This window comes from Strongylocentrotus purpuratus, unplaced genomic scaffold (assembly GCF_000002235.5).
Source record: "Strongylocentrotus purpuratus isolate Spur 01 unplaced genomic scaffold, Spur_5.0 spur5_scaffold_5, whole genome shotgun sequence".
NCBI classification, from domain to species: Eukaryota; Metazoa; Echinodermata; class Echinoidea; order Camarodonta; family Strongylocentrotidae; genus Strongylocentrotus; species Strongylocentrotus purpuratus.
In genome coordinates this window covers 41,818,634-41,838,006 of record NW_022145611.1, presented here as the reverse complement: position 1 = coordinate 41,838,006, position 19,373 = coordinate 41,818,634, and the positions used below count along the sequence as shown (strand labels likewise).

Genomic DNA, 19,373 nt, shown 5'->3' with positions numbered 1-19,373 from the left:
TAATGTGTACGTAATGAGAATATGAGATGTATATATGAAAATAAAAGTATATGTGTGTATTACCAACTCGGTGTCCATATTCTTCAATATTGTTACTTGAGACTTGGGAAGGCAGGGGGGGGGGGGGTTAACGACAGGATCAAGTGGACTCTTTGACAATAACATTGCCTAAAAAAACAGGGATTACATTTTTACGTACTGTCAAACGAGGTGGAAATGACCGATTAGTGTATCAAAAATAAGCGGGGGGGGGGGGTGGAAAATGTTTTAGACACAAATTATTTCCTATGAATGCCAAAAAAATTAAATTATTATGACTGAAATGAGTCGGGTCCGTCGGCATCATTCTTTCCTGGGGGTAAAATAGAACTAAGTTCAAAAACACTTTTCCAATATTTGTCCTTATTTACCCCGAATCTGCAATCATTCTGTTTTACGGTATTTCATTATTTACAAAACTCATGAGACAAGAAACATGTTCGATAATTCATCTGCATCCTTTTTTATTTCAAAGTACATAAGTAAATTCGAACAAATACATCAAGTTTCTAATAAAAAATATTCCCACGGACTTGTTCATTGAATATATATAACCCTCACTTAGGGAAAAAAAACACCCCATTTCAGTTGAATAAAGGCACACATTGGCCTACAAATTGAATATGATGGAACCTTCGCCTAAACGAAAATCTCTTCTCGAGTGGGGTCATTTAGGGTACTGTATTATACTTACAATCCTTCCTTCATATCATGGTAAACCATTTTCTATATCTGTGCAATGATTTGAACATCTTTTCAAAATTCTTAATCTAAATTCAAGAGTTATAATACATTAAAATCCCTCGAAATATCATTTTCTCCAATACTCATGAAGGAACAGATATATTTTTTTCATGCAGCAACGATTTACCAGGTCTATAGGAATCTCAAGTGAACGCATGAAATAACTTTGCAACATCTTGAGTACAAAGCATAATATATACAGAACATATGTATACAAGATATATGACCGATTTGGTTTTACAAAGTTTAAATCAGCAAGTCTTCAACTTCCAAGTATTCAAATGTTTCTGATTGATTCCACAATGTCTTAGATTTAAAGAAATAGGTCGAATTAGACGGTATTTGATGATACACAACGAGACGTGACATGAAGTGGCTGATCTTATACATTCAAGTATGATGGACCATTCAAACAATAGAATTAAAGTATTTGATTTCCGTGTTTGAGAGGCTTTAACAAATGGACAATACGAGGGGTCAGTGACACAAAGACGTTGTCACTGAGCACTTAAGGATTGAAGTCTATGTTTCACTAGCCATTGAGTTTTTGTGTTTCCTGGAAAGCCCACATTTTTCTGAACATTTTGATATCAAATACTCATTTTGGCAAAATATGGAGTTACGTCTTTGTTTCACTGAACCCTGAAGTTAATCAAGCGTTTTTTTTCACAGAATAACCTGAGGGGAAAAAAAGTAATCATTCATTATCGATTCATTTATATCGTTAATGGTAATGGTAAGCTTATTCATTAATTTAAATAGGAGCAAAATGCTGTATGAGCATTAAAGAAACAAAAAACAGAATTGTTGATTCCGCATGATGCACCCATTACTCCTTTGTCACTATGGAGTCATTTATCTGTAATTAAAACATGTTGCATCCCTTATTGTTTTTAAAATGCTAAATACATGTATCTGTGCTTCAAATATACTTAGTTGATATTATTTTACACGTATTAAATGGTTTTAATTTACCCTTTCAGCTGAGGGGTCAATTTTGCCCTAGTAAAAAAGTATTAATAATTTTCAAGGATCAACGTTGGTCTGGCAACCTAACCACAACCCAATTTTGAAAAGATTGCATTTTAGTATTCGCTACCACAGTAAAGAAATGTTTAGTCATCCCTGAAGGAGGTTTCGGACATTCAAGGCAAAGTCCTTTTTGTGGGTATTGGATTCTTAGCCTTCCACTAGGCTCCGAATCAGGGCGATGTGTCAGACATGTCGCACGAATGTCGCAAGACTACCCCTATTCGTCATCGAGTGGACCCGGTTTCCAACTGGTTATGTTAGTGTACTCTGAAGCTATCAGACCATAGTTCTTCCGAAGTCCAGTGGGGGTGTTTCACAAAGATCCTAAGTTGAAATTATCTGTAAGTTTGACTTAAGAATTATGGAGAGCCGTTAGCATCTTTGAAACAAATTTGTAAAAGTTATTTTAAAGGGTACTACAAAAAGTTGATTCAAATAAGTGAGATTTCATGTTCTTGATGTTGCATTTATGAAAAGTCTAAAATACTCACATTTTTGCTTTTGAATATATTTTATTTTAAGACTATAAATAGCTCTCCATAATGTTTAAGTCCAAGAGTTAAGTTAGACTTAGGATCTTTGTGAACCCCCCCCCCCCTTCCCTGAGTTATGGTCGGGCTGTAAGATATGCTGTGACTTTTAGATGTTCTTAACCGGAAACATTAGTGTCGTTGTCCAAGGGATATTCAGAGGGTCTTTGTTCTAAGCGATATATAACCAATACTTTTATTTGGACTTATAAATTACAATCCCATTTCAAGTTTCACAGCCTATCTGAATATTTTGTTGGGAAAAAATATTCGATATTGTCGATCTTGCTTATGTCAAGAAACCCCTTTTTTTCTTTCGATGAAATTAACAAGAATACTTGCGTTATTTACGTTTTTCGTGGACTAAAATTCGAGTTTGCAATTAACATTAGCATGGTGATACAGACTTTGTGAACGTCAAAATAACATGGACAAGTATTTGAATAAAGAACGTTATATAAGAGAAATCCAACCCAAATTGACAATTACTCTAAAAGAAAGCACATAAGTCAGAGAAGCAAAGGTGAAAGTTTCAATTAAATCTGATTGAATATAAGAGAGTTATGATTTTTGGAAAGTTGTAATCATTATACGTATGGGCACTTGGCTAAAGCGGTTGCGTCAATGTGATGTAGTGCGGACTACTTTTCCATCTGTTCCAACATATGAAATGACTAAACAAATTCTAAAATTTATTGCTCAGGAGGGTCTTTTCATTTTAGAGGACCCATAATAATATGATACATGTATCTATCACATATTTTGAGGAGTGTCCCAAGGGAGAAGGAACCTACGAGAAAAACAGAAATTAATGACATCTTTATACAAGGCAAATGGGTGAATTATGCACGTCCTACGTCACAACCCACTGACCAAAATACTAATTTGAAATTCGCATAGACGTAGGGATGTCATATTTCAAACATTCATAACTTCCTTTCTATTGGTCCGATTCATTTCAAACTTTCGCCCTTCTGTTTCTGTTATTTTTCTGCTTTCATACATTATTACAAGGGTTGGATTGCCCTTCAAGAAAAATTAAAATTCATCTACCCCTGAATGATACATCTGGAAGACGGTTGATTACTGTCGACCATTACAAACTCCGAAACGATATCTCATTTTATTATCTCAGATCACTGACCTTTTCCATCATTCTTGGAATCCTGTAACCCTGGACATATAAGTGTTCATCAATTTTGATTGATGTATTTCGTGAAAACTACATTGATAAGGCATGATAAACAAATGAAAAACAACTTTTTAAAGGTCGATAACCAGTCACTTGGCATATTCAATATGAAACAAAATATACATTGTGTTGTGTAAAATAGGTAAAAAACGGAATGTCACACACACAAACCTCCTTTACACAAAATTGCAGCTGTGGTGGTTACAAACCCAAACCGAGAGTGAACATAACCGATGCAATGAAGTGACAGACTTCTGAAACCCAGATAGACCTGTACATAGCTGTATCAAACACGTAACAAGTAATCGTGTCTGATACCGATTAGTAATACTGTTAGAAGTAGGTTTCAAGTATGCCTCTGCGTCGAATATCACTGGTCCAGCAGTGGAAGCCCCCACCCAGTGAGTTGGCGAAGCGAAGGGATACCTTGACGCATTCGATGCCGAGCTTCTCGAACATCTTGATGGTGGGAACTTCGTTGCTGTCAACGACCACGCGCTTGGGATCCAACATGAGGACGTTCATGGACAACCACTTGGATGACATCCACAATGGATGGCCTTCATGAAGGAACAACATGGTAGAGAGTGAGAGAGAGAGAGAGAGAGAGAGAGAGAGAGAGAGAAGAATACGGTATTAGGATTAAGGTTAAAAAAACGGGGGAGGGGTGGTGGAGACACACAGAGATAGATATCGACTTGCAAAAATGACGCAATATATTTATGACTTAATAGATTCACTGGCGAGGTACTGACAGCAAGAAAAAATCAACCTGAATCTCAAGAAGAGACTTGTCAAATGTCTGGGCTGGAGTGAAACGTTGTATGGCTCTGAATCTTGAACAATCATGAGAGCAGGATGATTGGCAGTTTGGAAATGTGGCTGGGGAGAAGAATGGAAGGGAACAGGTTGGTGAGGAAGTTTCACAAATTAAGAAATAATGGATAAAGGGAATGAACAAAGAATCTTGAGAAGAAACAACCTGGAGACAGAAGAAAAATTGGATGTGAAATGTCTTAAGAGGGGTAAATATCTTTAAAGAAATGTACAAGAGAAGGTAGATGGTAAATGTGGAAGAGGTGGAGAGCAGGAATTTGGATGGTATTAGGCTTGATAAGTTACAAATCATGTTGACACAATGAAGAAGAAGGTTAAAGAGAGAGTGGTGGAGAAGCACTGATATTGGTTCCGGTGTGCGGACATGCCCTTGCCCTTGGCAGAACACCTGAAAGAGGGCCTTTAAAATAAAACTTTTAGGTATAAGATATGATATTCTGGAACTACGATTGACATGATTTTATAAGTGATAGTAACAAAACTTTATATAACTTTCTCCTAAAAGGAGTACTTTATCTCACGTTAAAGAATAGTGACGAAAGACTTGGGAGGAAACCGAATTGTGATGGGAGGCGACAAACTCCAGCTGGGGACCGAATAAGGTAACAGAAACATGTTGCCGAGTAATGTTCTACAAGGAACGTGAACTAACAAGTCAGTATCGATATTATAAGGAAGTAACATCGATTAATGAACCAATCTAATCGAACAAAAATGAATGTGAAGCTACGAAAGCACTTACTGTCCGGCATGGCTGGAGCTGGTGGTTTGATGATAGTCCAACCAGCTTTCTTAAAGTGTTCTATCTGATGACACGGTCTATCTGGGTTAGATAGAACTAGACCAGGCCCTATGATGTTGAAGGTAGCATCAATATGCATTGGATTCGGATCATCGAAAGACAGAACATGAAGGCGATAACGATCTCCTAGATGACGTCGCATCCACTCGATGCCAAATTTGTTGGTTACCTGATCAATGACAGCATTAAAAAGTATATGAAAAACAATTATCAACTTCTTTACATGCTTGCCGCAAATCTTACCTATAACAAAAAGAAGAAGAACAACAAAAATCTTTACATGCTGTTACATATTCTGGTAAATTACTGTCGGAAAAAACAAAAGAAATCATAAGATATCATATATTTTGAATATGAACTAATAACTTCATATATTCATCAAATTCTTTATTAGATTTTTCCTTCGTCGCTCTAAAATCCTTTCTTTCATAATTCAGTCAATTTAATCAAATACACATTTTGACGAATAATGATTTTGTTAAAGTCCTACACATGAAACATTCTTTTAAAAACCTGCTTATCATCATCATATTCTGTCACTGATAACATAGCAAGCACAACCCAATCGTGTATATTTGTATATGCAAACCAAAAACTCATACCTTTAAAAAAATGTATTTACCCGTAGATTGCCCAACTGTGTATTCTTGAATATAAGGCATTTAAAAATAAAGCAAAACAATTAAAACATAAAAGAAAAATCCCTCAAAAACGCAAAAAAACAAATAACCAAATCAATAAACTAAAAGACAAACAAACAAAATCAAAACAAAGCATCTCCACCTCACAAAACAAATAAACAATCAATCAATCATTCACCTGGCTTCTCTGGACGAATATATCTTTTCCCGCCCTAATGAAATCAGCTGCATCAAAACAAGGCTCATACTCTGTGGTGATGAATTTGCCTTCTGCTGCCAAATGATGGCGGTCTTCCACAGTATCCATGGGATAATTCTACAAGAAGAAGAAAACACATACATAAGCATGTACCAAACCATTACAAAGAGCATATTTGCCGAGTGAGTTATCAAAAATCATATTTTTGGGGTCTAATACGAGAATGATTATCAGTATATACAAGCTATCTAATTATTGGAAAATGCAAGATTTTGCAAGCTTAGCCGCTTAAAACAGGCTATATCAAGAACTAATTTGTTTCTTCTTTTCAATTGTAACATATTGCAATTACGAAATTGAAAGCTGGACGATGATTTTTTTTCTTCATAGCAAACAGTGCTACTATAATTTTTTTTACAGTATTCATTCTGCCTGTAAAAATTGCTATCCTTCAAACTATTCTAGGTATATGCAAAGATGCTAACTGTCTTTCCGGAAAATGCGAGACCTATTATGTTCAACATGGAAAGGCAATGAACGTGTATATTCTGTAGATCATATAACATATTTCAAAGATAATCACTCTTTTATTAATCATGGACTTTAAAAATGATCTCATGGGTAAAATCTATATCATCAGCCCAGCTTTACAGCTATTTTTTTTTTATATATAGCAATACGGTATTACATTAATACTAGACCGTAGACAAGTAAAGCATTTTCTTAAACATTTGATTTTGCAACAGCGTATACAATCACACAATTTAATACTTTCACTTTAGTATACAAAACTATAAAACATTACATAGTTGTTCACAAATATAATTGTACTGTCGCTCGGCGGAGCTAGGGGCATCCCAAGATCCTCCCTTGGAATTTCGCATTTGACAACGACGTGGAGTACTTGGAGCAGTTCATCACGGATGTCAACCACGTCTTCGTGGTTTCAGCCGGGTTGTCATCCAGGCCATCGACGGACCTCGCGCGGGGCCACCAATCCACGACTACGCTGGGCGTAGCCATCTATACACACAAGGAAGCGATAAGTCTCGCGAAAATTAAATGGTTATACTGCTAAGGTACTATTCAACATTTTTGAGCTACGATGAACTGTCCATTCATATTGATCGGGACATCAAAATACCGAATTAAATTGGGGAAAATTTCACTATTTCTATATAGGTAATCTTTTCTTTTAACACAATTGACAGAAAATGACGGAATAAATGCGTTTAGGAGTAATTAAGATAGCGTTGGCCGCAATTCAATCATTTTCATTTTCACTCGAAAAAGTTAGATAGTACCTTTGTAGGGACGAAAGACAAATATAATCGTTAACTTCAGGAGAATAATCATTCAATCACCTGATATATCACAGTCTGTTTCCTTATGTAGAGATCCATGCTCTACGTAATATTTTGAACACTTATTCCCGAGACAGTGACATTAGAATATATGAAATGTGTATCATTTACATCTGCTGTGTGGGGTCATTTAAGCAGCATACTTTATCTCTACGACTACAGGAAATAATCGGTTTTTGATTATACATGCAAGCCTGTGAGATGCATCTATTTCGATGAACGTGCTCCAAAAGAATCCAGGCCATGTAAAAGTAGATCAGATTAGCATGCCAATCCGAGTGTCTGCTTTGACCTGATATATCACAGTCTGTCTCCTTATGAAGTGATTCATGCGCTACGTAATATTTTGAACACTTATTCCCCGAGACAGTGACATTAGAATATATGAAATGAAATGTGTATCATTTACATCTGTTGTGTGGGGTCATTTAAGCAGCATACTTTATCTCTACGACTACTGGAAATAATCGGTTTTTGATTGTACGTGCAAGCCTGTGAGATGCATCTATTTCAATGAACGTGCTGCAGAAGAATCTAGGCCATGAAAAAGTAGATCAGGTTAGCATGCAGATCTAAGTGTCTGCTTTGACCGCGGAAGTGAATCAACCTATTTAGTTATGTCATTTCATTCGAAAATACTTTCTTCCCGTTTCTCCTTTGTATTCTTCATAATTTTTAGCTTGATTTTTTCTTTCAGGGTTCCAGATGAATTTTGTTACAAATCTATTACCGTGACATGAAACTCTAAAAACAACTTTTTTTTGGGGGGGGGGGGGTCGGGTGTCAGGGCTACACTTTGCGCCAAGGAATTTCCATCAATGCAGTTTCTTTTATTCCCTTTGAAGAAAATAAAAATGAAAAAAAAAAACGCTTTGCCAAGATATGTGTGCTTTTGTCTGATACATATTTTTGTATCTTTAGGCCTATTTGAACTTGCTCTCCCTCTTACAATCTCTCTCATTCTTGATCTCCCCCTCACTCCTCTCTCTCTCTCTCTTTCTCTCTCTAATTGATCCGCCGTTCTTTCAAAAAGAGGCAGGTGGGCTACATTCTTCTTTTAGTTCAACCTCATCTATCTTTGAAATAATGTCTGTTCTTTAGTATAAACTGATACCAAGACTAACAGACTGCAAAAATACAATTTATGAGAGTGAAACCTACATGCTAAAACTCATTGCAAACTATAGAGAAGAAGAAGAAGAAGGAGGAGGAGAAGGAGGAGGAGGAGGAGGAGGAGGAGGAGGAGAAGGAGAAGGAGAAGGAGAAGGAGAAGGAGAAGGAGAAGAAGAAGAAGAAGAAGAAGAAGAAGAAGAAGAAGAAGAAGAAAAAGAAAAAAAAAAGAAGAAAAAAAAAAAGAAAAAAAAAAGAAGAAGAAAAAAAAAAGAAGAAGAAAAAAAAAGGAGAAGAAAAGAAAAGAAAAGAAAAGAAGAAAAGAAGAAAAGAAGAAGAAACAACTTTTCAGGAAAGGAGGAAGCAAGCAACGATGACAATGAAGGCACAAATCAGATTATTTTGAAATGACCTAATTTAGAAAAGAGAAATCATGCTGACAGCTGCTCGGGCCATGCTGTGTACCGTGAGTCAAGATCATAAATCAAAGGAATGCAAGCGCTATGATTGGCATAACACAGTCCATAACGTGATGTCAGTGAAGCAAGGTGCAGAGAAACTCTACACGAGCGAGCGTGTTCCAATTTGTAATACTAGAAGTGAATGATCTATATATAACATCGTATGTTGGGTCAGTGAATGTTACTCGTGTGTATAGGCTACCTTCCATAATGGTAACGACTTTATTTATATCATCAGTAGCTTTGGTAGTGATGTTGCTGTATAATTTTGACCCCCCCCCCCCTGTTTAAATCACCGAAATAATTTGCAATAGGAAATTTAGATTTATTAATCATAAGTCTATGATAATTACAGTTCTGACAAATTACCATAAAGAGGCTCAAAATCAAAATTGGTCTGTACACTACAAGTTTTAAGTCATATATATTATGAAGTCCACCCTTTTTGTGGATGGGAAAGAGGCTGCTCAAGCAATTTTAATTTCGTTGAAAAAGGTTTAATTTGACCCCCCAAAATCACTAATAAAATTAAAATTATTCACTCATGACATAAATATTATATCACTACCATTAAAATAAAAAAAAACTGCATTATCTTTACTTGAACTGTTTCATGAATGTTCGTTTTTGTTATATGAGAAAAACAATTCCCCATGTTTGAATGTCCACTATACTAACAAAGAAATAAAAAGGAAATGACTTACCAATTTTGTTATTATTTCATATATTTGTTACTGCATAAAAGGTACAAGTATACGGTGCTTGTGATCAACAGAATAATCTGAAGGAACATTATTAAAATCTTGTGAAATCATCAGCATGTCATCCAAATATCACCAAGAAATTGAGATTGATTACTATTATGTTTTTGTCAAAGGTATTTGGTGATCTTTTCTCAATATCAACACTCACGTAATTGCCCCCTCCCCCTCCCCACCCTGATGACCTTCATAAAGATATCATTTTTATCATATGTTTCATCATGCAGGCATTAGAGACCCTATCCAAATCACTGAATTAAAGTCAAACAACATTCGTAACATGTTGTAGCCAAAGCGGTATCTGAATTATATGAAATAGCCTTTCTCCTCTCAACGCTTTTCATCACATTTATTAACAATAATTTGTTGTCACATTTTCCATAATTATTATATTTTCTTGTCAAAAACACCTTTCACATGACCATAGTTAAGAGCAAATTGTATAAAAACAGAGACTTCGGTAACTCCAAATCCATGTTTTTAACAATAATAATGAGTACCGATTTCATTCGGCAAAAATAAGGCCAAATTGCATCTTATGCACTTATAGACAATGACCCCGACTGACCGCACAATTACCATTACCCTCAGATTATTTAAGTGGTGCCATGATCCAACATACTCTACACTCTTTACCCATTTAGACAACTTAATTCTTTATCATATTTGTAAAACAAAATAATGTTGTCTAAAGCTTGTTTGATTGTTATACAAGTTGGAAAATCAATAATTACTTCTAAAAAAAAAGGATTAAAAATCGAAAAATAAAATATCTAAATTACATGCAAAATTGAGTCATTACAAAAATCTACACTGGTTCTTGTTAAACCTGAAAACTGTTTTACCATTTTCAAACTATTACACACATGTATATTGAGACACTGTCTGTCGAATGACTCTGAGAAAATACGTATGAGAGTGATTCTGGTATAATTTGTAAATCCACCACGGCCGCCTTTAAAAAAGAAAGAATAATAAAATAACCATCCTAAATAGAAAGCTCCTAGTATTACTCATGTTACGTCATTAAAATGAAATCCTTATCACGTGTAAAGTGTGATGTTAGTCTTTGAGAAATTATTTTCTTTTAATAACTGGATTTTATAAAAGGTGCAAACAAAATCTATTAACTACTTATTTTCTCTCGAAATGAACCTTCCCTATACATGTATCAGGTCGTATTTTGAATGCCTCTGAAGGACATTAGTTTTTACCTTGTATACTCAAAGATTAGTTTTTCTTTCACAACCCATAATCAACAAATTTTAAATGCAGACACAATGTACGGACATTTTGGTATATCGTAAAATAAATTACTGACCTTAATCAGAAAACTTTACATTTTGATTCCTATCAAAGGATTTAAAGTGTCGGATTGCAGCAGTTATAATGCCATAATCAGACAAGTTAACTCTTTGATCTCTATCAAAGGGTTCAAAATCCTTGATAGGATCAGTTGGTGTAAAAATGCAACTCAATAAGAATGTATGAAAGTTGAATGTTTACCTGTTCGTAGAGCTCATCATTCATGAGTGGCTTAGGCGGGGTTGTCCATCGGGCACCTTGTTTAAAATACTCTCTGACCAGGGGTCTGAAAGCACGAAACTCAAAGAAGCGAGATCGCCAGGCCATCGGACATTCAATGATCTCGTCTCCCAGGACGAGGAGGACATCGCGTGGCATCGCTGAGTAAAGACCTAGAGCGACGATGAGAAACGAATACCAAAGTTTCTTTGGTGTCATTTCTTTAACAAATACACACGTACAACTGTGGCGTATCAGACATAGGGTAAAGCTGGAATTTACGCCCTCTTCCCCCGGTTTGAAGGCCCGGAACAACAAACAGACAGACAATCATGTACACACATACATACAAACTTGCAGTAAATGTATACGGCACCATATCAAAACCTGGTTACACTACTGATAACATCAAATCTGGTCTGACTCTGGGCTGGACTCTGGGATCAAAATACAATTTATACGTTTTGAAACACAGCGTTTTAAATGTATTATTGTTATTCCAACTTCAATACATTTCCTTCAATTTTCTTTTCTTTAAGAAAGTTGTTGCAGCATGCACATATCTTTTAAATTCTCAATATTTTATCTAACATATGTATTTGAAGAGTAAAACAGCATGTCTCTGGTAAAAAAAATAAAGCGAAGGAAAAGTGCGAGCGAACGAGATGACAGAGGACAGAAAAAAAACGGAAAAAAAACAACATGGACTTAAACTTTACCACTAGAACGGAAATCGGGGGTGACATATTCTTTCGAAAAATCACAGATTTCGGGACGGCGAACTGTGATGCCCTCGGCCTCTAAAATCCGGACGAATTCTTCAACTTCTTCATGGGCCAACTCGAGATGTTTAGCAGGGAAGGCTTTCCCTCCATTTTTCTCGAAGAAGTCCCAATGATACTGGTACGTATTGGCCTATTGGAATAGTGAAGAAAAAACAACAACAACAAATTAATTCATTTCTTGTCGCGATTATGTATATACATTTACACCCTTTTTCAGCAAATATACCATTTGACAGTACAATACTTTCCGCTCGTATAATAGAATGAAAATGAAATTATACCATTTACGGTCAATACAGGATGACCATGATCACCATTTGAAACAACCCCTTTTTCTAATTAGTAACGATTATCAATAACATTGAAAATAACATGTCTATTTGGGGGATATATGTTGCTGCTTTGATACATTACATTCTAAAAGTGTGCAGTTTCTTTTAACTCTTTAATTGTTATGTAGTTTTGGTAATATTATGTTATTTCATACAGCACGTATTACAAATGAAAGAATGTGTCTATACGCTTCCAAGAGGCTCGTAAAATTATTACTCTGTCTGGAGAGCCAGTCGAGCTGCCATGATAAGTCGCTTAAACACTGAAGAAACTTCTTCGCACAGGTACTCAGTTCCTACATTACACCTGGGTTGAGAGAGGCAAAAATTTGTTGATGTTTTGCCACGCAGGATACTGTTGTTGATGGAATCAAAATTACAAACTATTGGTTCTCTAGTCTAGTATGATTAGTGGCAAATCCAAACAAAAATTGTACTCAATTTTCTGATTTTACCTTGACCTCGGTTGAGAAAGGAGGTACCATAGCGCCTTCGACACGGCCGACGATCACCTCTTCCAAAGGGTCCCATTCGTTATGCGACCATACGGGGCATTGCCGTCTCGCCATGGAATTAACGGCTCTTGTCTCGTGGGCGTAGTTGGAAGACGATTCGATCGACTGTTCCGCTACATCTGCTTCAGCTACACCTGGAGCAGGATGAGCAGAGGATGACATGTGCGAGGACACAGTCAGCTGACGGCCACCACTTGGTGCGAGCCGTTGAAACATCTGTGGATTTTTAAGAAAATATAGCTTTTAGTAGTACATGCACTGTGACTACGGACTTGGTCGGCCATGTCGAAATTCACACTTAACCACTGACTACTTTCGTTATATACTACGTAATTAACTTTTTTTCATTTTATCTTTCAAATAAAATGCATTAAAGACATTGTGTTACAAAAGTTGCGAACTGGTGGCATTAACTTCACATGGCATAGCCTCTATAAACAAGCAAATAAGCAAAAAAGAAAGACTTTATGAAATGAATAGTTTGTTTCCAATATCAGACGAAACGAAAAGTGATTATCTACATAATATTATTATACCTCGATATGGGTATCGAAGGCACGACGTAAGACTTATCTTCTTATGATTACGCAAGGAAACCCAAACTGAAATCAAATTGAGCAGATTATTAATCAAAAAATGTTTAAATAGAATAAAATATCACATGACATAATCAAAGGTGTACCATGATCTTCCCTGGGTAAGCAAACAAATGATTGTGTGGTATTAAAGATGATACTTACCCGCGAAAAGATGCGAACCGCCTCACGTCCTCGGCAGCCGCCACGGAGAGATCTGACACCAAGCATGATCAAGTAGTACTGGTATGAAGGTTACTCTGCCAAACCCTACGTCAAACCTATTTTCCAAGATGCTAGAGACAAGTAAGATAAACGATTATGAGCATATTTTGCTAGTTTTGTAGCAGTAATGGTAGAAAGCAGGAGGGGGTGGGGTGGGGTCCAATGTAAATGCTCTTGTGCGACATTCTCGTATCCTCTTCTGCGTCGCTCCAACGCCAAAGTCGGTAGAGGCATGTTGGGGATTCATACTCCCTCATAATAACTAAAAAATAGAAATACATCGGTGGCAAACGTGTGAAAATCTCTGTTAAAGATAAACTTGAGTTCTGGTCATACGATTGAATTGTGAAAGAAACAGTGTGGAATCGAGAAAAGGTTGATGATCTATAGCATATAAGTACTGGTGTGTACTGCAAGGTTCTGGAATCATCAAAATGATAAGAAATTTGGCCCAGTCTTGTTAAAGTTACAAGCACTGTGCACAGAAATATGTATATGGGACTACACGAACATGTGGCATAAAAATCTGTCCCGATTTTTTATGCTGTTACATGCAATATTTAGAATATTAAGGCATTTGAAGAGCCATGCTTTTCAGGGAACATTTTTAATCTGATGTTTTTCCACACTTGCATAATAATAAGGATAATGCTCACAAATTATTTTTCACCTCTTCCCCAGAACTCAACCTTCTCTTTAAATACACACATAGAGAGAGAGAGAAAGAGAGAGAGAGAGAAAGGCAAACAAGTATCGCATTTGCGCTCGTTGGAGGGGAAGGGGGGGGGGGCTATTATGCTAGCTTGAATTTTGCCTCCGCATATGCCTTCTCATCCCGCGCGCGTTATTTTTTTATGCGGCACAGATTGGGGCTTTTTTTAAAAAGGGGTCTTGATTTACAGACTAATACTGGTCGTGTGCGTACTAGACAGTATAAGTAGTAGAGGTCTGTTTTTAATAGTGTTACATGTAATCCACTACCGCATGGAAAATCATTACATCAACAATTAAAATCAAATTGGAAATCTGAAGAGGAGGCAGCACGTCAATAAGGAGAACATCACAATAATTAGTCAATAAAACTTAACTAACTTAAACGAAGAGGAATGTTATCTAAACACATAGTTCGCGATGGATATACAAACTTCTTCGCAGCGCTAATGCGCTAGCGATTATGACTAGTCTCACGTACGTGCAGACACTATTCAGAAGGGAAAGAACGTACTTCCCATAGGTTTAACACGCGCCATGCCCCAATCTGTGCCGCATAAAAAAATAACGCATCCCGCGCCTGCCACCCCGATCCACCATTCAATATTAAAATCAGGTTTACTGAATGCTATGCAGTTGAGTAGGTTTTTCAACAATGATCTCTTTTAAAATAAAAGGTGTTCCAGGGTCTAGTCAACATATGTACACATTAATCACAACAAAAAGATTTAAGATATAAACAAGATCAAGAAGAGAGAGAGATAGAAAGGGAGAAAGAGAAGGGGAGAGAGAAGGAGAGCAATATTAAAAAACAATGCACTAAATACAAAAAATTATCTTTACGTAATATGATAGCTCGGATGTATCTCCGTTTAATGAATTTGTATGATAAAAAAGAAGACGAAAGACTTGATGCATGGCTGATCGTCAACGAAACGGAGTTAAATCTTTTGTCGACTCTGTTTGTTGCTACGGCAAGCAGCCAGTGAAAATGAATTAGTTTAATCAAATTATGGAAATGCAAGCATTACTTTAAACAAACAGAACTTTTTTTATTTTTTATTCCTGACTCATTTCTCCCGACTAAGGTGTCATATGAAAGGGCAAGAAATGAACTTTCTAGAAATGTGATTTTCCTTTTGAAATTCAGATACCGCCCACCAAATAACTTTTTGGTACCCTCTCTTCAAATTGTTTTTAATAACTCATGCATAAAATATGCATCATATGAGTTGCATCAAAATAAAGAGGAGAATCTCAGCTTTACAAATATCTGTCATTTATTAATTATAATTGTGAATAAGTTATGATAAGACATCGATAATTCTCGGTTTCTTTTTTTTCTGGGACGCACTGTATATGCAACGAAATCCAAGGTTTAATTTACAAAAGTGTTTGACAAAGAAATCTGGCATATCCTGTATTCCTTTCATCATATTATCACCTTGAGTCCTGTACGACACGTCTTTTATTAATTTATTTCATCCAGTGATATTTCTCGATATGACCACTGACTAATCGTTCTTATGGGTGGTTGCATCACGAATATATATATAACCTGTTTCTTGCTATCTGCCACCTTGAGATCACTAAAGCAAAGATATACAATGTAGATTATAACAGGATTAAACCTTCACTACACATGGACTCTGGCTATTCATTGTCACCTATCTTCGCTGCAGTGATGTCAAGGCGGCAGAAACCTAAAAATTGTGTAAATAATCACTTGGCTTGAAAAAGTCATTATTATAACGGCTAATTTAAAGAGTGGCATGTATAAAAGAAAAGAAAGCCGTACCAAATCTTCTTATTGAGATACACGTCAATCCTTTTAAAAAAACCTAAATACTTGAAAAACTTGATGATATCAAGATTCTACAAATGGCACTTCTCATGTTCCCCTTACCTCCATACTTTCCCCACTTTAACTACATAAAAGCGCAATTCAGAGAACCTAACTCATCAAAAATAGCAAATGCGAGAAGTAAAACACGGAGGCATCGTCAGGCCTGTCGGCAGGATTCATAAAATCAGTTCCGAAAAAGCGATCGTAAAAGCCAAATTTGTTCAGAATCTGTGTAAAACACTTCATGCAGTTTAGCGGAGGGCCAACATAAAACAAGAGGGGTTTGCCTGCCAGCGTGACTACTACACAAACTAAGCACAACTTGTATATTCGGAAGATTTTATCATAATACACAATATTTCAAAGGTCTTTTTTAATAATTTGTAGTGAACACCCCTTAATTGGAGGGGGTGTCCAAAAAAAGAGGCTCTTTTGACGAAAAATAGTATTTTGTGAATAATATTTAAGGAAAACCCACCATGAGTTTAGTGTCATATGAAAGATAATTAAATTATCTACATGTTGATACCAATTTAAACGGAATTACGATTAATTAAAATCAAAAATTTAAGTTAAAAAACATGATTTTTGTGATTTTTTTCGAAATATTGAATTTCATCAATTTTTTTCCATGAATCAAAATTCGGCGAGGTGCCTTGTTTGTAACTTTCCAGGAATTTGCCCATGTACAAGGAACATACATGTATCCTGTGCGCCTTTATTTAGTTAAATGTGGTCTTGCATAGATATTACAAGGGGCCTTGTCCTTGGTTGGTTTCTTTCTATTTCTCTTTAACACACCTTTTCAAAAAGAGGGGGGGGGGTTGCGCCTAGACAAGTGAATGCCCTGGGTCCATTTCTAACTCGTGTTTTTAGCCCTTCTTTCTCTAGATAGTCTAAATGTGAATGATTACGTTAAAATTTAAAAGCCTTTAAAAATGGATCTAGACTGTAGACTCTAGATCTACTTCTAGATCTATGTCCCTTTTTCAGCCAACATCATATTCTGTAGAACTTTGCAGGAATTATGAGTAGACCCTAGGTCTAGGCCTAGATCTAGATAGATCTAGACTAGATCTAGGTCTATGTAGATCTATATCTAGACCCCACGGCCCTAGACTGTCCTATCTGTGAAATTTAAACGTTAGCAGCGTCCTAATATTCAAATTTTGAAAGGAAACCCGTTTACTTCACGACTTGCTACAGTGCTAGTCTAGACTCTAGATCTAGACCTCACTGTCAGAGTCTACTCTAGACTAGGCTAGTCTAGTATTCTTTATGTAGCCTAGGCTATGTATTGAGTGACTGACTTGTTTTTTTCTTCTTCCTTGGTAGCCTAGATATCTAGATCTAGGCCTAAAAGTAATAGATCTAGGCCTAGAATCTAGATCTAGAGTCTATCTCTATCTCTATCTCTAGACTCTAGGTCTAGATCTGTTTAACTGGAAAACTGCAAAGTTTAGCTCGATGCTGATGCTAAGTAGATGTCTAACAAAAGTTAGACCTAGATTCTAGGCTAAATTATTAGTCTTTACAATGTTTACACAATTCAGATAATATTTTTAAATATGTTCCGGTCTCTCTCTCTCTCTCTCTCTCTAACAAGTTAGGCCTAGAGTCTAGACCTAGATCTAGAGAAGTCTACTCTTGTATCCTTCCTCCGCTCAGTCGGAGATCGTCGGCACTGGAGTGGGAGTCTGCCGAAGTTACATCCTGACATAGTCTGGATCTAGACCTAAATAGCTTTCTATAATATAGGTTTTGACAGGTCGTGTGAAGGTTGCGTATAAAATAAGGAGTCTAACTTGTTAGATCTAGGCCTAGATCTAGGGCCTAAGTCATGAAGTCGCTGTGATTTGGCACTAGACCTCTAGCCTAGATCTACTGCTGATGTCATGATGTGTCCAGCACGGAGAAAGAGCACCGACTTCAAGAACGTATTGAGCAAACTGCTTTGTGTTGAGGTTATCCTTAATACGATAGGTCTTGACGCACAGATGATAGGGCTGGGCAAGTTGCAACAAGGTGCTCAACATCCTCTCGTTCTGCCCGACACAGACAGCAGCAGTCATCAGTTGCCTTCCCGATCCTGACAAGCCCGACTTGGGTCAGTTCAGTGAGGTAGACTTTCCAGGAGATCTGGGCTTGAATGGTGATAGCTGACCTCAAGCTTGGGTTGGCGATATGCCCAGAATACAGATCCTTGGCCTTAGCTTTAGGTCTTCTGGTCCACAGGGATAAAGAAATCTTTTCAGTGAGGGCAACACATTGTCTGGTCTCAGAAGCTTGCATCACTGCTAACTTTATTAATTATGCGCTTCCATAGGTGGCAGTCGCAGTCTGCTAGAACTAAGCAGTACAGTAGCACTAGCTAGCAGATTACCGATTAACCCTTCCCCCAAACACCGCCAAATTTTTCTTCAGAATTGGGTGTGAAATTATGCAAATGTTAACAAAAGATCGGAAAATGTTGCTGTCTTTTGCGTCCGCTCCTAAATTTGTTCGAAATTACCGACAATGAACTAGGAAACTTCATATTGAGAGAAGATGCCATTTATGATTTAAACTGTAAAAAGAGACACCACAAAAATGACTCTTTCGTCAGTTGCGGCGCCTTTCGAATTTTGAGGTCGCGATATCTCCTAATTTGTTAAAGATAATTTGGCTAGATCTAGTCTACTATTCTCTATTCTAGTTGCACGTATTTCTAAAACTTGCTATAAAATTTGCCTGTCCTCCTGCCACTAGTACTAGTGTCCATTCGGTATTTATTGAACTAGAACTACTTACCGATTTGATGGCTTACCGGTTGGCAAGTAAGATATAAATTTACAGCCAGCTAGAGCAATGTGCAGTAGGTCTATGTACAATGTGAATAGAATACAGCAGCAGTGCAGTCTTGAGCAGTACAGTGCGCGTGCTCTACGTACGTAGCATGACGCGATCATTAGAGACTTTTAGATTGAGTGGACGAGAACACGACGAACGCCGACTGATCATGCGTGTCCACGTACTTAACTGCCCATGTTGACTACAATTAGAAATCTTTTAGATTGCACTCGACGATGCATGCAGGAAGTAACACTATGAAAATCACGGACAAAGAAAGAGGACAAAATATACAGTTCCTCATTCTACCCTCAACAAA

General features: G+C 36.8%; 1 protein-coding gene across 1 annotated transcript; it reads right to left on the bottom strand.

Annotated features, from left to right (window-relative positions):
* Positions 1-478: 478 nt before the first annotated feature.
* LOC581473 (glycine amidinotransferase, mitochondrial) lies at positions 479-19,145 on the bottom strand. The gene is made up of 8 exons (XM_781467.5): positions 19,016-19,145; positions 13,609-13,739; positions 12,809-13,084; positions 11,956-12,151; positions 11,219-11,409; positions 5,996-6,133; positions 5,117-5,345; positions 479-4,097 (listed from the first exon to the last, which is right to left on the bottom strand). The coding sequence occupies exons 2-8, from the start codon at positions 13,672-13,674 to the stop codon at positions 3,871-3,873; spliced, it is 1,323 nt and encodes a 440-aa protein (XP_786560.1). The 5' UTR covers positions 13,675-13,739; positions 19,016-19,145; the 3' UTR covers positions 479-3,870.
* Between the last annotated feature and the right edge of the window lie 228 nt (positions 19,146-19,373).